The sequence below is a fragment of the Prosopis cineraria genome, unplaced genomic scaffold (genome assembly GCF_029017545.1).
Source record: "Prosopis cineraria cultivar Desert tree isolate PC_DT_omini unplaced genomic scaffold, ASM2901754v1 PC9, whole genome shotgun sequence".
In the NCBI taxonomy this organism is placed as follows: domain Eukaryota; kingdom Viridiplantae; phylum Streptophyta; class Magnoliopsida; order Fabales; family Fabaceae; genus Prosopis; species Prosopis cineraria.
Window position 1 is genome coordinate 24,759,202 of NW_026555340.1, and position 18,267 is coordinate 24,777,468.

General features: G+C 34.5%; 1 protein-coding gene across 1 annotated transcript; it reads left to right on the forward strand.

Annotated features, from left to right (window-relative positions):
- The first annotated feature begins 1,623 nt into the window (after positions 1 to 1,623).
- On the forward strand, positions 1,624 to 6,316 carry LOC129320185 (protein SUPPRESSOR OF MAX2 1). Its single transcript, XM_054965452.1, is given in 5 exon segments — positions 1,624 to 3,602; positions 3,605 to 3,698; positions 3,988 to 4,267; positions 4,370 to 5,404; positions 5,406 to 6,316. Coding segments are annotated over 5 exon segments (3,117 nt in total). The 5' UTR covers positions 1,624 to 2,479; the 3' UTR covers positions 5,991 to 6,316.
- Positions 6,317 to 18,267: the final 11,951 nt, after the last annotated feature.

The window sequence follows — 18,267 nt, forward strand, 5'->3', positions numbered from 1 at the left end:
TCATGTTAGAGAGGGATTGATATTTGCTCGTTATTTTCCTCTCTAATTTTAGGTTTAGCTATAAAATCAATATCACTTGCTAGTTTCATTACTGATTTGGCATTTTATAGAGGAATAAACAATTCCTTGCTGATTCACATTTTCTAGTAGTGATCAAGTCATTGTCTTTTTCTTTAGTTGAGCTATGTTAAGCCAGTAATTATTTTGAAAATAAGGCAAAAAATATAATACAAATAAAGATTATAAAATAGATAGATATAAGAATAACTTGTATTAATATAATTGATATATTGTAAAAAAAGAGATTACCTTGTCTTGTTTACTTTGCACCATTAAAATTATCAATATAAAAACTTTTAGTTTCAAATATGAATTGCATGTAATGAAATTATATTTAATATAAATATAAATTATATTAATATAACTAGTAAATTTAATATATATTTTTTAAATAAAAATAATATGTATAATATTCAGGATGAGAGGTCTCGAAGGCAATCTCATAACTCATCTAGAATTCTTTGTCCATCCTATCCATCAAAGTCTTGTCCCAATTTTTTTTTTTAAGTTGGAAAAGACTCATTCTAATATGATCGGGATGAAGTAAAATCAATCGGGATGGATATAAAGTTGAACACCCTTACATGTCTGCACGGTAAATCTATAATCATTAGTGTGACTTGTAAATTGTGTGTGTATTGAAATTTCTTGCATAATTTTGTTAACAAGCTTATAGCAGAAACAAATAATGGAGGTGAAAATTTAACATCAAAAACTTTATCCTGTCCTATTTATATTTTAAGCTAAAATTAAATAAAAAATATTTATATTTTAAACTGAAAATAATGACTTCATTATTTGCAAGAGAGTGAACGTGAGACTTTTCAGGAACATTTTTCTTTTTTTTTTAAGAAAAAAAGAAAGTAATTAAACTTTTAACTGTTATTTTAATATTTGAATCTACCGGGGAATAATGGGAAAAGGAGTGTCCTTTTTCAAGTGGGAATGGTAAGTTGCCAAACGATCACGTACTGCAAAGATTAGAGAAAAAGTAAGAGAGAGGGAGAAAAGTAAGTTAAGTATGAAAAGGTGAAAGTCGTGCGATACCTTTTGCAGCTGTTGCGTGTAAAAAGCACAAAATTGGTTTCAAAGGCAATTTTTTTTGAGGACTCACTCACTCTCTTTCACACACACGCATACTACACTCTCTGTCTTTCTTCCTTCCCCCTCGCGCGTGCCTTTCACTTTCCAATTCATCTTTTGTCGTCTTCTCCACCTTCCCCTCGCGCGTCTTCATCCTCCTTTTATTTTTATTTTTATTACAGTCTCAAGCAACAAATAACAAAACAAAACAAGCCAGAGATTAAAAGGTAGTCAATCCAAAGACCACACACACTCTTTCTTCTTCTTCTCTCTCTCTCCCCTCCTCCCATCATCATCTTCTTTTCACATCTCTTTCCCTCCCTAAAACCACATGCCTCTCTCTCTCTCTCTCTCTCTCTCTTAATTATCTCCAATCTAATCTATTGAGTCGAGACAAATTCGGCTTTACCTTTAAAGCAAAAAAATAATAAATAGGTGGAGGGTGGTGGGTAATATAAATAATAAAAGAATTAAAAAACCCATGACACAAAAATGAGAGCAGATTGCTCTGCCCAGAGAGCTTTTTCCAGAAATCCTTGCAACTGATAGTACTTTCATCAATCAATTCTCTGTTCACTACAAATTATCTCCTCCTCTGTCTTCATTTCTCTTGCTAATCTTTCCTCTTTGTTTCCCAAAGTTCTCGCCCTCTGTTCTTGTTGCGCTTGTAATTAAAATAAAATTAGCTTTGGGTTAACGTTTTTCACCGCCCCTCAATTCTCTTTACCCCCTCTGTTTCCCGTGTTGATGCGCTTGTAATTTCTACATTTATTCCGACGTAGATTTATAAAGTGGAGGAATAAGAGAGAGAAGGAGTGGGGATGATCTTGTGAGGGAGGGGGATCTGATGTTTCCTTTTCGCTTTGAATTCTCAACTAGCTTTTTGGGGTCACACGCCTGAAGGGAAGAAAGTAGATCCCGTAGGAAAGAAACTTAAAGGAGATAAGCTATTACTTTCTTGATTTTGTTTGTGTTTGTAAAAGCTTCTCTGTGATTTGTTTTGCCAACCTTGAAAATGCGATTTTGTCCATTATCGAAATGTTGTTATCTTCTTCCCCCATTAATCTCGTTTTCTGGCTGGTGGGCTTTTAGCTCAGAAGTGTGAATTTCACACATACGTAGCTTTTTCCATAAAGTCAAGTACCCCAGAAAGCCAAGCCGAAAGGCTTCCACAAGATTCATTTCCGGGTTCCTTCTTCTTTCTTCCTTCTTCTCTCTTCCTTCTTCTCTTTTTTATACCAGACAAACAAATTCCCGTCTTTCCTCATAAAAACTTTTCCTTGATTTCGGTTTTTCCGGCTGGACACTTTAGATTCTTCACAATTCTCTTTGTGAAATGAGAGCCGGTCTAAGCACGATCCAACAAACCCTAACGCCCGAGGCGGCGAGTGTTCTTAATCATTCGATCGCCGAAGCGGGCCGTCGCAACCATGGCCAGACGACGCCGCTTCACGTGGCGGCAACGCTTCTGGCCTCACCGTCTGGCTTCCTTCGCCAGGCCTGTATCAAATCCCACCCCAATTCATCTCATCCTCTTCAGTGCAGGGCCCTCGAGCTCTGCTTCAGCGTTGCGCTAGAGCGATTACCGACGGCTCAGAACATGAGTCCCGGCATGGAGCCTCCAATTTCCAATGCTTTAATGGCTGCGCTGAAGCGAGCTCAAGCTCACCAACGCCGTGGCTGCCCCGAGCAGCAGCAGCAACCTCTTTTGGCCGTGAAAGTTGAACTTGAACAGCTTATCATATCCATACTCGATGACCCCAGCGTTAGTAGAGTCATGAGAGAAGCGAGCTTCTCCAGCCCGGCGGTTAAAGCCACGATCGAACAGTCGCTGAATTCATCGTCTCCGGCCGTCAATTCGAGTTCGATCGGATTGGGATTCCGTCCTACGGCGGTGACACCGGTCGCAACAGGGGCGCCGGGTCGGAATTTATATTTAAATCCCAGGCTCCAACAGGGGAGTTCCGTCCAATTGGGACAGCAAAGGGGTGAAGAAGTGAAACGGATTATCGATATATTGTTGAGAACCAAGAAGAGGAATCCAGTTTTAGTGGGAGAATCAGAGCCAGAAGCTGTGATAAGAGAATTGTTAAGGAGAATTGAGAGTAAGGAGCTGGGCGAGGGACCTTTTTCCAATGTTCATGTGATTTATTTGGAGAAGGAGCTTCCTTCCGATAGAGCTCAAATCCCTGCAAAGCTTAAGGAATTGGGAGATTTCATTGAGACTAGAATGGGTAACTCTAAGACAGGTTCTGTTCTCGTTAATTTGGGTAACTTGAAGTGGCTGGTTGAACAATCTGTGGATTTCGGAGCTTCTGGTTTGAGCAATATGCAGCAACAGGCACTTACAGAGGCTGGGCGTGCTTCGGTTTCAGAGATGGGTCGATTGGTGACGAAGTTCGGAGAAGGTGCCTCAGGTCGTCTTTGGTTGCTGGGAACTGCTACTTGTGAAACTTACTTGAGTGTCAGGTTTATCATCCTTCCATGGAAAATGATTGGGATTTGCAGGCCGTGCCTATAACCACTAAAGCCCCTCTCCCGGGCATATTTCCGAGGTATTTCTTCCTCTGCTCCCTCAAATATAATCGTAAATTTCGGTGTTTCAGGTCTTGTGGAACTATTCATTTAATGCCATCTGACATGCAAATTCTGTTCAGAATTTTCATTCTTGTTAATCAGAAACTCGGTCAATTTGGAGTTTTATATGTTTTGGGCTTCTTAACTCCCATGTATTCTGTTGAGGATGTAGAAGCATGAAGACATTTAGCTTTGCTTGCTGTTTGAGTAAAAGCTAAAGCCTTGGCGATGTTCTGTGTAATCATTTTGATTTTCTGATGATTATAGGCTTGGGACCAACGGCATTCTTGGTAGCTCACTTGAGTCTTTTTCCCCTTTAAAGGGCTTTTCATCAGCTGCAATCACCCAGCCTAAGCGTGTCTCAGAGAGTGTAGATCCTGCTCGTACAGCAACCTGTTGCCCACAATGTATGCAGAACTATGAGAAAGAAGTCGCAGATATGGTGAAAGAAATTGAGAAATCTGATTCTGAGGTCAAAGCCGAGGCTGCTAGGCCACCACTTCCACAGTGGTTGCAGAATGCGAAAACAAGCGATGATCAGACTCAGGTAAATCGTCTTTTAATGAACTAATTGCTACTTCACTTTTATCTGGGCAGGTCCCAGAAGATATAGATGGCTTAACTGTTGTTTTGATTTCTCTTCTAATAGAGTAATAGCCAAGAAGTGATGAAGAGGAGGACTCAAGAGCTGCAGAATAAATGGCATGATACTTGCTTGCATTTACATCCAAAGTTTCATCAGCAACAAAACCTCGGTTCAGATAGAATTACTCCCTCTCCTTTCTCAATGATGGGTCTGTACAATCCCAACTTGATCGGACGCCAATTTCAACATAAATCACCTCTCAACAAAAATCTGGAAAGCTCTTTGCAGTTGAGCCCAAGTCCAATACCCATTCAGCCATTGCAACGGGTGGCTAGTCCCCCCAGAAGTCCAGTAACAACCGATCTAGCCCTCGGTCAAATGAAGGCTGCTGATAACAATCCTGAACAAAATCATAAAGAGCACATTAAGGATTTCTTGGGCTGCATGTCTTCTGAGTCTCAGGACAAGTTCGGTGAATTACAGACCAAGAAACTACTTGATGCTGACTCCTTCAAGAATCTCCTCAAAGGTCTCACTGAGAAGGTCTGTTGGCAGCATGATGCAGCATCTGCTGTGGCCACAACCGTGACCCAATGTAAAACGGGCAATGGGAAAAGGCGCGGTGGTGGCACGAAGGGTGACATATGGTTACTTTTCATGGGTCCAGACAGAGTAGGGAAGAAGAAGATGGCGGGAGCTCTTTCTGAGCTGGTTTCTAGGTCGAACCCAATAATAATCTCTCTCAAACCACGAGGTGGGGATGATGGAGAATTATCAGGTGTCCATCGTCGTGGTAAAACTGCTCTTGATCGAATTGCAGAGGCCATTCGAAGGAATCCGTTTTCTGTCATCATGCTCGAGGATATTGATGAAGCAGACATGCTCCTGCGCGGGAGCATAAAAAGAGCCATGGAGCGAGGTCGCTTCTCTGATTCTTATGGCCGTGAAATTAGTGTGGGCAACGTCTTGTTCATCCTCACTGCAAATTGGTTGCCTGATAACCTCAAATATCTGTCCAATGGCAGTTCACTTGACGAAGAAAAGCTTGCAAATTTGGCAAAAGGAAATTGGCAATTACGACTATCACTATCTAAAAGGAACATCAAAACGTAGACCCAGTTGGTTTTCTGATGAAGACAGATCCACAAAACCTCGGAAGGAGATGGGTGCTGGTTTAGCTTTTGATCTAAACGAAGCTGCAGATGTAGAGGAAGACAGGGCAGACGGATCACTGAATTCCAGCGACCTAACGGTAGATCACGAAGATAACAGGGTACTTGATCATAATCTAAGGTCGCCCAGCATAACCCACGACCTGCTGGATGCAGTAGACGATGCCATTGTATTCAAGCCGGTGGATTTTGGCTTGATTCGCCGGAGTTTCTCAGCCACGATCACGAAGAGATTTTCGACGATTATCGGAAGCGGGCTGTCCCTGGAAGTCCAAGAGGAGGCTTTAGGAAAGATCACGGGTGGAGTATGGTTAGGCCAAACGAACATAGAGGAATGGATAGAGAAAGTTTTGGTTCCGAGCTTTCATCAGCTCAAGTCAAGCTTGGATTCAAGCAGGAACGGCGAGGAATCTGTCGTTGTTAGGCTTGAAGAAGACGGAGATTCCGATGGTCAGAGCTCAGAACATAGGCTGCCCTCCAGTGTGCGACTGGCGGCGGCGGAACGGAACTGAGGAGGGGACAAGAATGGAATAAGGCGTTTTTAGGTTGGATAGAGATGTAAATAGACCACTTGCCCCCCGGGGGAGTCAAGTCAAAGACGGTTAGAGAGAGAGAAAAGACCGTTAGGGAAAGGAGGGGAACTCGGGGGATGTTCTAGGAAAAGGAAAAGAATGATATATTAAAATTTTTAAGTTTTGCGTATAAAGTGAATGTAATTTTATAATGATCATATTCATAGAATAGGTAATAGGTATTTATGAATTAATCGGATAATGATTTTGAATAAGATGGCAGGGGCGCATTCCTGTCTTCACGTTTATTCATTATTTTGAGGAAATACCGGCTGCCCTTTTAATTTGTTTTGTTTCACAGTCTCGTGGCTTACGTATTTTTCATTCCAAGCAAGTTTAAAATACTGTAAAACTGAGTAACATTTTTTGACCAAAAAAATGGAGTTAACATTTGGTTGAGAAAATTGAATTAATTTTTTTTGGGATGTAGAGTCTGTTGTTGATAATGACGGTCCTATATGGCAAGAGTTTTGATTAATCTTGACAAGATGTGGTAATTAATACTTATGTTTTTCAAAATAGTGAGTTATGGAATCAAAAAAATGCTAAAAATAAGTATGACTAAGTAAAATTAAGTAAGGGTTCTGATTAATCATGGCAAGAGATGATGATACCTCATGTTTTTCAGAATAGCGAGTTATGGAATAAAAAAAAATACCATAAATATGATAATACCCAGGTCTTTTTAGAATAGTAAGTCGTGGAATTAAAAAAAAAAACTACAAATATGATACGAATAGTTTCATGTCGGAAAGTGATCGATTTTGTATGCGCGTTGTGTCGACGTGATTCCGCGTGCCCCCCTAACTTTCCAACATAACTTGTGGTTCACAAATTTCAAAATCCGGCGACCACTTTCTCCTTTATTCTAAATATAAGAATTGCTTAATTAATTCATACTGCAAATTAAGAAAATCAGGTTAGTTAAGGCTTGTTTGATTTTATTTTCCAATATAATTTTGTACTTTAAAAACATAGCACATATCCCCTACCCCCCCCCTCTTTCCTGCACTAGGCATGGCACGTATTTTGGGATTATACAATTGTGAATCTGTTTTCTTATAAAGTCATATAAGCTTGATCCAAGTGGGACAACTCAACCGACCAGAAACAATGAATGTTTTGCAATCTCTTCATAATTAGTTGCTGTACGAGGGTCCTTTTAATGATATTCTTCAACAGGGAGAAAAATAGTTCAAGGTTCATTGTTTACAATAATATATTGGGAACTAAGATCAATAATATAAGAAATAAATAATTAATTTTCCCAATACATAATTTAGTTTTGTTGATTAATTATTTAAATATGTCACAATTTATTTTTTAAAAAAATACTTCACCATTTTAATTAATTGAAGATAATCAAATCAATGGTAGCGTAGGAAAAATGCATTAACCACATCATTAACTTCCTCCAATTCTCCCATAGATGGTGACGGAAGGAGTATCAAATAGTTTAATTAAAAAATATTCTCGCAACTAGAAAATATGAGTATAATAATAATAATAATAATAATAATAATAATAATAATAGAATAATGATATGTTTGCAAGAAAGGACAGGTTAAGAAAGGGAAAGTGAAGTGACCAAAAAACAAGACGAATGCGGATGCTTCCCCTCTACTTTACATTCAATTCATTCACATGGGCACGCCCCTTCACTTTTTAGTTACCACAAATATCATATATGACACTTTTAATCACTCCTCTATTTTTTTATAAATTATTTTTATTAATCTTATCAATATCAATATAAAAAAATAAAAAAAATAAAATTATGTAAAATTTTAAATATATTCTTATATAATAAATTTAAAAAGTAATGTCATGTTATTTTTTTTGATGAAGTGTAATTATAAAGATATCTTTTAAATATTACTTAAAAAGCCACACTATGACTTATAAATAGAATCAAATGAATTTTTTAAAACATGACTTATAAATGGAATAGGAGGAAGTACTTGATAAGAATTAAAAAATAGTTAAAAGTGGTTTGTATTAATAATTAATAAAAAGTTATTACTTATTTCTAAGAATATCCTCCAATTAAAATCAATATATCTTAATTATCTTTATTTTTTTATATAATCGCTCTGTACAATATATTCTCTCTGTTTAAAAATATAAGACATTTTTAAGGAGTTAGATATTTAAAAATATAAGGCATTTTTTATCTTTTGAAATGTAATCATTGTCTTTTTTTAAAAATATTTATTGATAATGACTTTATATTTATTATAAGGTGTTTAATAGGAGTAAATATAGAAAAATAGTGTTAATTAAAAGTAGGTAACTATTTTGTTAAGGGTTGAGATTCAGTTAAAAATGCTTTATATTTTTTTAATGGAGGAAATAATTAATAAGGGCATGCATATAAAAAAGAAAGAATTACATTGAAATCTCACACAAAAAAATTAATTATTGTAAGATTTATTGATAACTTAACTAAATTGTATTAATAATATTGTTGATACAATTTAGTTGAATTATCAATGAACTTAGTAATAATTAATTTTTTTTATGTGGGATATGGTTGCAATTCTTCCAGAAAAAAAATTTAATGTTGCTGACATTTTGCAAAGTGTCTTACTCTCACATTGTCATATGTATAAAATGATCTCACATTAATTTGCCCTTTCCCTTATTGATAATGTTGGTTGTTGACTCTCTCTTCAACCTTTAATTCCCTCAACATCTTGCATGTGTCCCCATTTATTTATTCTATTTCCTGATAACTTCATGCGTCCTCGTAGTCCAGCAATATACAAAAGTTTCCATTGATGCTCAAAGATATTTTCCTTTAAAAGCTATAGGTATATATTTAACGTAGAGTCTCATTTTTCCAATCCATCATGGATCGCTCATTTAATTAAAAACTAACTATTTCATTGAATTAATGAGATTCTTCTCTTCCCTATTATATGCTTATATTTAATAAAATCATAAACAACCTAGCTACATGAACAATATTTAATTATCAGACCCTAGAAAAAGGGAAGAAAAAAAAAAAGATATATCTAGAGCTCACTTAATGGTAGTTTCAAAGAGTGCGCGTATCTCATACGAATAAAACCTTGATAAGGAATTGATGAATGAACACGCAATTGTGAAGAAGTTAATTAAAGATCTCTTAATGGTATTAAGTCATATAGTATTCTGTCAGGAGAATTCATCATTTTGGTTTGGTACATATTGTGTCTTTTTGGTGAATACGCAAATTTAATTTGTATTCACTTGTAAGCGAAACATGTAAGGCCTAATTAATTAAGCAATGTAGGAAGGGGCCCACGATACTTATACTAATTGAATTACCCATACGTAATTGCTGTTCAACTATCTATTATACACACACACACATTTCTTCCGTTTAAAAATATAAAATATTTTTGATTAAATTTTATCCTCCAATAAAATAATTATTTATTTTTAAATTAATTTATCTTTTTATATTTATCTTTATTAAATAACTTACAATAAATATAAAGTCGTTCATTAATAAGAGTACTTTAAAAAAAAGATAATGATTATATTTTAAAAAATTAAAAATATCTTATATTTTTTAATATGTAATTCCTTCAAAAATATTTTATATTTTTTGACAGAAAGAGTATTAGGTTTTTCATATATGAACATAAAATAGTTTTAACATTTGTTTCATGGAGAACTATGGTGAGCAAGGGGAGATCGTTTGAAATTGTAATCATTTAATCCTTAGTGTCAGAAAATGTCATGAATGCACGGACTACTCAAACAAAGCCATATACTACTTACTGTGTCCTAATTACAATAAAATTTTAAATTTCTATTTAATCTTAGATACAGGGTATAGATGTAGGAAACATCCATGTACCAATTTATATTTCATATATATACTTTATTGAAATGATTAATTTTAATAAAGGACAAGATAAAAAAGTCAAATATAAGATATTTTGACAAAAATCAATGCTTCGTTAATAATAATTATTTCAATATTATTACCTTTTATTATTTCACTCTTTAAATAAATTTATTTTACTCTCTCTTCTGTTAATAAAAGATATTTTTTAAAAAAATAATATTGTAAATTATATTTAATAAATTTTATTGACATATGTAATTTTATAAAAAAAATTCTTTATACATTAGGATGGGAAGAATAATCAGGAAAGGAGGAGTACTTGTAATATTTTTTCTCATGAATGTAGTAATAATAATAATAATAGTTATTATTAGTGGCAGGAGGAAGAGAGATGATAGAGAGGAAGTGAGAGAGAGAGCATAGGAAAGAGGAAGGAAAGCAACAGTTAGATTTGTCGCGAAGCAGAGAGGGAGAGAGAGAGAGAGAGAGGAAAAGGCGGTGAGTTGTCGTTTAGTTCTTCCTTTGTTCCACTTCCTACCTTTATGCTTCTGTCCCTTTCCTCTCGTCGTCTTCTGCTCCTTTCTCCTTTTCAAACAAATTCCCAATCCACTTTGGCTCCCTCTCCCTCTCCCCTGTCTAATACTTGTCCCCTTGTAATTTTTTAACTCGTTCCTTCTCTGTTATTAACAACGGTAATAAATTATTATTTAAGAATTCAAGTCATAATAAATAAAAATAAATAAATTTAAAAAAAAATAATTACTCTAACTTTAGTTCATATTACAAATAAAACAGACTTTTAAATTTTGTACAGGAAACAGAAAATATTTTTAAAAAAATTAATCTTTAATTAATTTCACGATTTTTCTCATTCTCTTTGTCCCCATATATATATATATATATATATTTAATATCCTCATTAAAACAGATATATTTTAGGAGACATTATTTACACTGTAATTACAAATAACTATCTTAACCAATTTTCTTAATTTAATCAATTAGTTAATTAAGTTTTAGATTTAGGACCAAAAGGAGTGTAATATTCAAGTATTATTCAATAATAATACTAATAAAAACTCACATTAAATTAAATCTTACAGGAAAAATTATTCATTTAAACCCTAAAATTTTTATTATTTAGTTGCCAACTTAATCCTTAAAGTTCAATTTATTGTAATTCAATCCCTTCAAATTGTAGCCATTTACCGGTACTCTACACTATATAACTTAGTTCACATAAGATTGGACATTTTTTTTTCAAAGTGTACGAACAAATTTATTAAATAGCTTAGATTTGAGTGATGGAGTATGGTGAAATAAACTTTATGAGTAAGTTGTGATCATGTAAAAATTGTAGGGAACATGTGATTTTTTTTTTCTTCTAATATCAAATCAATTGAGACTCTGTTATAATCATTTTTTCCTTTTATAAATAAAAATTTAGATGAATTAGGTTTTGAGAAATCAATGTTATTTAAAAAAGATCTCAAGAATCAAAGGAGTTCATTCACACATTATCCACCAATAAAATCCTAACACTAGCATTAGATTTTGTACTCTTGCGGGATACCTGTCTCACAACGAGTCTTTTTTTTCCAATGTGATAGTTCTAATAAAAAAGACTATGATAACTTATACACAATGTCTCCTGTTCGAATTCATGTGAATGTATTAAATACTTTTGGAAGAGCTACCTCAATTAGACCTGGTAATTAATTCTCAATTTAACTCAATCAGATAACCATTTAAAAAAAATGTAATTGAAGTTCATAAACAATATACCTCCATATGTACTAAAGTTATGGTTGGGGAAAAAATTAATTGTTTAATAAATGTTGTAAAATGACCAGTAGATATAGAAATGTAATTTTTTTTTTGTGTGTAAAAAATACAGGAACGAAGCAAACTTACTGCCAACTTTTGCTGGCAAAAACGTGATTTTTTCCCCTTCTGAACTTTATAACACAGCCACTACCCCATATATAAATTGTATACTCCTTCTATTTAAAAATAAAACATTTTTAATCTTTTAAGATATAATCATTGTCTTTTTTCAAAAACGTCCTTATTAAATTGATAATGACTTTATATTTATTATAGGGTATTTAATAGAAATAAATATAAAAATATAGAATTAATTAAAAAATAAATAATTATTTTATTAAAAATAAAATTTAATTAATAATATTTTATATTTTTTAAATGGAGGGAGTAGTTTATATATAATATTATATCAAACTCTATAAGCCTACACCACCGTTCATGTTTTTGTCGCCTTGTGTCTTCCGTCCTTTGGAGATAAAGAATGACCTATTAAATTAAATAACAGTTTACTTAAACCATTATGAACATAAAATATTATCTATACCCTATAGCTACTTGCAAGAATAATTGTTAGTCAAGCGTGTCGTCAGTTTTGGTGGGGAATGATTTATTATTATGCTTGTATTTTTGGGACGTGACATCATGCGACGAGGAATTGCTAGTTCAAACAGTAAACAAGGATAAATTGCTATGTCATATAACATGAATAATGAATAATAAATAGTTGAGGAACTCTTGAGGGAATCAGGAACAGATATATTAGCATACGGAATCAAATAAAGCATAATTGAAAAATTAAAGGTGCCTGATCGACTTTATGAACTCATCTGCCACTTTATACCATTTTTTTTAAATAAAAGATTCATTATTGGTGCCAACCCCCACTTGGAATTGTTTAATTGTCTCTCTCAATTTCTTTTGGTGTTCAGTACTGAATATATTTTTTTTACAAGGGTTGATTACGCACGACCCATTTTATATTACACCATGCATGTTTAAAAAGTTGATGCATTGATTAATTAAATAAAAAACGTACGGTTTTTAATTAACTTGTGACCTAAATTTTTTGTAGACGAATGATGTATTACAAATTAAGAGTGCAGCAGTAGCGTTTGAATAATGGAGGGTATCTTATATTAAATTAAAGTCTTCTATGTTTATATAATTGTTTATTCGAATCATATAAAGATTTATTAGGGGGGAATGATCATAAGGGATCAAAAGATTGAATTAAACATATAACGAGGGACTAGAATATATATTTGAAATTTTAAAATAAGAATCAAAGATCTTGTAGTGAAATTGATCCAAAAAATTTGTTACTCTCAATTTGCAAGTAAAATTTGATAATTTGTAAATTAAAAAAACTCGTCAAATATATATATATATATATATATCATCACTTTCAGTAATTTGCAACTCTCAAAAACACAATTTGCAAGTAAAATATGTTAATTTATGAAGACAAATAATTTTTAAATAATAATATACTTGATAAGATTTACCTTTACAAATAAAGAACCTAACTTGTAATTTTTTTTTTTTGGAGTTGCAAATAATGAAATGAGAATAATAAATTTTGACAATTTATCAAAGGACCTTTGATTCTTAAATTTCCAAATATTTTAATTTTCATTTAAATTTAATTTGATATTTTGGCCTCTTAATGTCACACCCCCTTCATTACATTTGTGTGTGTGTGTGTGAGCTTATAATTAAAATCTTCCTGTATTTGATCATTGATATCGATAAATATTGACTAATTAAATTTATTTATGCACTGTCAGACTTAATTTTTTTAAAAAAATCTTAAGTTATTTTTTATAAGATTTAAGCTATCGATTTTATTTAATTAAAAGGAATGAAAACCCTGGTACTCGATACATTTCACTATTTGTTAACATAAAAAGCTAAAATTGATTTCATGCAGGGAAAAGCTAAAGTTACCAACGAGCATGTGTAGAGATGCTTTTTTTTTTTTTTTAATCTATTAATCCCCCACGCTTCCTTATAAAGTATGTAAAGAATCTTCAGATAAACTCAGGATGATGAAAATATATATATCGTCGTTTTCACTTTTCACTAAACAATGCCCACTAAATGCTGGCCAAAAAACAAAGAACAAAAGCTGCCTCCGATTCCTCTTTTTTTTTTTTTGGCGTTTGCTTACAGTGCAGAAATCCCAGCCGAAATCTGATGTTATGTCCACCTGACCGCCTGACCTCTTTTGCTTGGTAATGATAGTATTTTAATACTTAACTAAACTGAAAATTAAATCCAAATAGTTGTTCCTATTATCATTTGAAAAATTAATTATTCCATCCCTTTACTTTGAATTTATCTCTTTTTTTAATAATTTACTCAATCCTACCCATGTTGGAATATTATTTATGAATTAACATTAATTAATAAGTCCAATAGATTGGTCTTTATGATCTTGTGTGAACCGTGATAGGTGGACCACACAAGTGAGCCCAATGGACAGAGGCCCAACCCACAACCCAGTAGCCGTCAGTTATTTCCTATCTCTTAACTGACTGAGTCAGAGATAATAGATAATATAATTATTTAATTATTTAATAAGGCGGTTACCGATTTGATCTATATAAGACGATTAGTCAGTAACCGCAAACACACGACTCACTTCTTCTACTTCCATTATCTCTGAACTCTCTAAAAGCTCTGGGGACCTGTGGGTTGTGTACCTGCCTATACTCGAGGTAATCGAGATCTCTCTAGCACTCATGGATTCTTCAGGTACGCATGAATTACTTTATTTTCATATCTAATTATACATATAAATTGAGATATACAGATTCATCACGTGGTATCAGAGCAAGGTTTTGTATAAACAAACCACAAACAAAATTCAGAAAATGAAACTCCACAAAATCACTGAATCCTATGGGGAAACAAGTGATATGATATCTCATAATCTGAATAAAATACGAAATTTTTATTCTAACAGTTCAGTAAGATAACAACATTAATCACTGATTCCTATAGGGAAACAAGTGACATGTATAGCGTACCACAACAGAATCATTGAATCCTATAGGGGATACAAACTGAACTAAACATAACTCACAGAAGAAAACAAAGCCTAAAGAGAAATTGCAACATAAAAGGTTCTCAAACTCCCACTAAACTAGGGCATCAAAGGAATTCACAATACCCATACAAGTTACATGATTTTGAAAAAACTTCTACAGGTAAGCCCTTAGTTAGCGGATCTGCAAGCATCTGCGTGCCAGGAATGTGTACCACACGGGTTTGAGACTCAGCAATTTTCTCTTTCACAAACATAAGTTTGATATCAAAATGCTTTGTACGACTGAAATTTCTGTGATTGTTAGCATAGTATACTGCAGATTTGTTATCACAATAAATGGTTAGAGGACGTGATATTGACTCAACTAGGTGCATGCCAGATATCAACTTCCTCAGCCATATAGCGTGACGTGTAGTCTCAAAGCAAGCAATATACTCAGCTTCCATAGATGACACTGCCGTAAGTGTCTGTTTCACACTCTTCCAAGAGACAGCTCCTCCAGACAACATGAAAATATAACCAGTCGTGGATTTACGATCATCCAGACAAGAGGCAAAATCTGAATCTGAGAAGCCAACAATTTCAAGATCTTTTGATCCCTTAAAGTCATAATCAGAATATCCAATAACCTCAAGAGAATTTGACCTTTTGTAAGTCAACATATAATTCTTTGTACCTTGAAGATACCTCATAACTTTCTTAGCAGCCTTCCAATGATCCAGACCTGGATCATTTAAGTATCGACCCAGCACTCCAATGGCAAAGGCTATATCTGGTCGAGTACACACTTGAACATACATAAGGCTGCCAACAGCGGAAGCGTATGGTATCTTTCTCATTTCAGCCTTCTTCTTATCATCCTTGGGACACTGTAACTTTGACAACAGCTCACCTTTCTGTACAGGAGCAGGTGAAGGAGAACATGAATCCATTCTGAATCTCTTAAGTACCCGCTCAATATAAGTGGCCTGTGATAAACTAAGATTACCACGAGATCTATCACAATGAATTTGTATCCCAAGAACGAAGGAGGCTTCACCCATGTCCTTCATGTCAAAATGGCAAGACAATAGGTGCTTTATCTCATTGAGGAAATTTATTGAATTGCTGGCTAATAAGATATCATCAACATAGAGAACAAGAATGGCAAAATTATTTCCATCAAACTTCTGATAGATGCACTGATCTGAGACATTCTCAACAAAATCGAGAGAGGTGATAACTTTATCAAATTTCAGATACCACTGCCTAGAGGCCTGTTTTAGCCCATAAATGGATCTCTTTAATCTGCACACTAGATGTTCTTTACCGGATTCAATAAAACCATCAGGTTGTGTCATATAGACTTCTTCATACAAATCGCCATTCAAGAACGCAGTCTTGACATCCATCTGGTGAAGATCAAGATCAAGCTGTGCAACTAAAGTCATTACCACTTTAAAAGCATATTTAGTGGATACCGGAGAGAAGGTTTCTGTGTAATCAATACCTTCTTTCTGGTTGTAGCCCTTAGGTACAAGTCTGGTTTTATATCTGTCAATTTCACCTCTAGCTCCTCGTTTTGTTTTAAAGACCTACTTGCAACCCACTGGTTTAAAACCCTTTGGTAGCTCTACAAGCTCCCATACGTGATTGCGGTACATAAAGGCAATTTCTTCACTCATAGCCTCCAACCATTCAGAAGAATGCGAGCTAGAAATGGCCTCTTGGTAAGATATTGGGTCTAAACTATCAATAGCATCTGAATCAAATTCCTGCAAATACATCATGTAATCATCTGGAATAGCAGACCTGCGAACCCTTTGGGACTGTCTTGGTTCAACAACCAGATCCCTATCACCTTCTAAAAGTGGTTCATCTTGAGCTTCATCCTGATCCATGGCATTATTTTTGTCAACATGAGGGTTTGTAAAGATAGGTATAGGCAAAATGCTACTTTCGTCATGCAAGGTAATATGCCTAAGCACAGTGCTCCCACTGTCTAAGGCATCTTCAAAGAAATAAGCTCGGTCAGATTCAATTACCCTAGTAGTGTGATTTGGACAATAGAATCTATACCCACGAGATCCGATGCAATAGCCAATAAAGAAACCATCAACAGTTTTAGCATCAAGCTTCATCTGTTGTGAATTGTAAGGTTTTATCTGTGCTTTACAACCCCAAACTCGCATATACTTCAGCGCAGGAGTTTTTCCAAAATACAACTCATATGGAGTCTTTAGAACTGACTTGCTAGGAACTTAATTCAAAATATAAACAGCAATTTTAAGTGCATCACCCCACAAGAATTCTGGCAGTGAGGAGTGACTGATCATGCTCCTAACCATATCCATGAGAGTATGATTTCGCCTTTCTGCAACCCCATTTTGCTGCGGGGTACTGGGCATAGTATGCTGAGCTTCAATGCCATGCTCTTAAAGGTACAAAGCAAATGGCCCAGGGTTTCTGTCAGTCTCAGTATATCTCCCATAAAATTTTCCTCCTCTATCAGATCTCACACACTTGATCAACTTACTAGATTTCAATTCGATTGCTGCTTTAAAGGTCTTGAATGCATTAAGGGACTCGCCCTTTTCACGTAAGAGTTCAATCCATCTATGACAAGAGTAATCATCCATGAAGGTGATGAAATATCTGAAACCACCCATAGCCGGAGGCGTGATAGGTCCACAGATATCAGTATGAATTAGGTTTAAAGTGTTTTCAAACCTCTTTGCCCCTTTAGTTCTAGCTCTAGCAGGGAATTTTCTCTTTATACAGTCAACACAAGTCTCAAAATCTGAGAAATTAAGGTCTCGTAAGACACCTTGCTTGATCATGCGCTCCAATCTCTTTCTAAAGATATGACCCAAACGACGATGCCATAACATAGAGGAATTATCATTGGGCCTTTGACGTTTATGCCTAAAGCAACATTGACATGAAGATTAGGAAGTTCAAGTGACCAATCATTCAATCGATATAAACCATATATCAAGGAAGCGACACCAACATTAATGGAATCAAAACAAATGTCAATTTTTTCCATTTCCTTGGAAGAATGAATAGCCACAAATATCCAATGCAGAAGTTGAAATTAAATTCCTTTTCGTAGAAGGTACATAAACAACATTGTTCAAATGTAAAACATGACCAAAATTTAAATACAAAGAAATAGTTTCAATACATTCAACTGATGCCTTGCTCCCTACTATGCCAAAGACTGACCTCTGTGCCTCACTTGGAACCTTCTGGTTTCTTAGCTCCTGTAGAGAATTCACAACATGTACAGTGGCACCAGAATCCAGCCACCATGAGTCAAAGGAAGTTTCAATGGTGTTAGATTCAAAACAAACTAGAGTTAGAGGGGCAGTTTGAAGAGTTGTACCTTCACTTTCTTGTTTGTTCTTCAATTTGAAGCAATTAGCTTTAATGTGACCCGGTTTCTTGCAATAATTGCATAACCCCTTAAAGGGTTTCTTCCTCAACTTCTCACCCTTATCACCATCCTTCTTAAA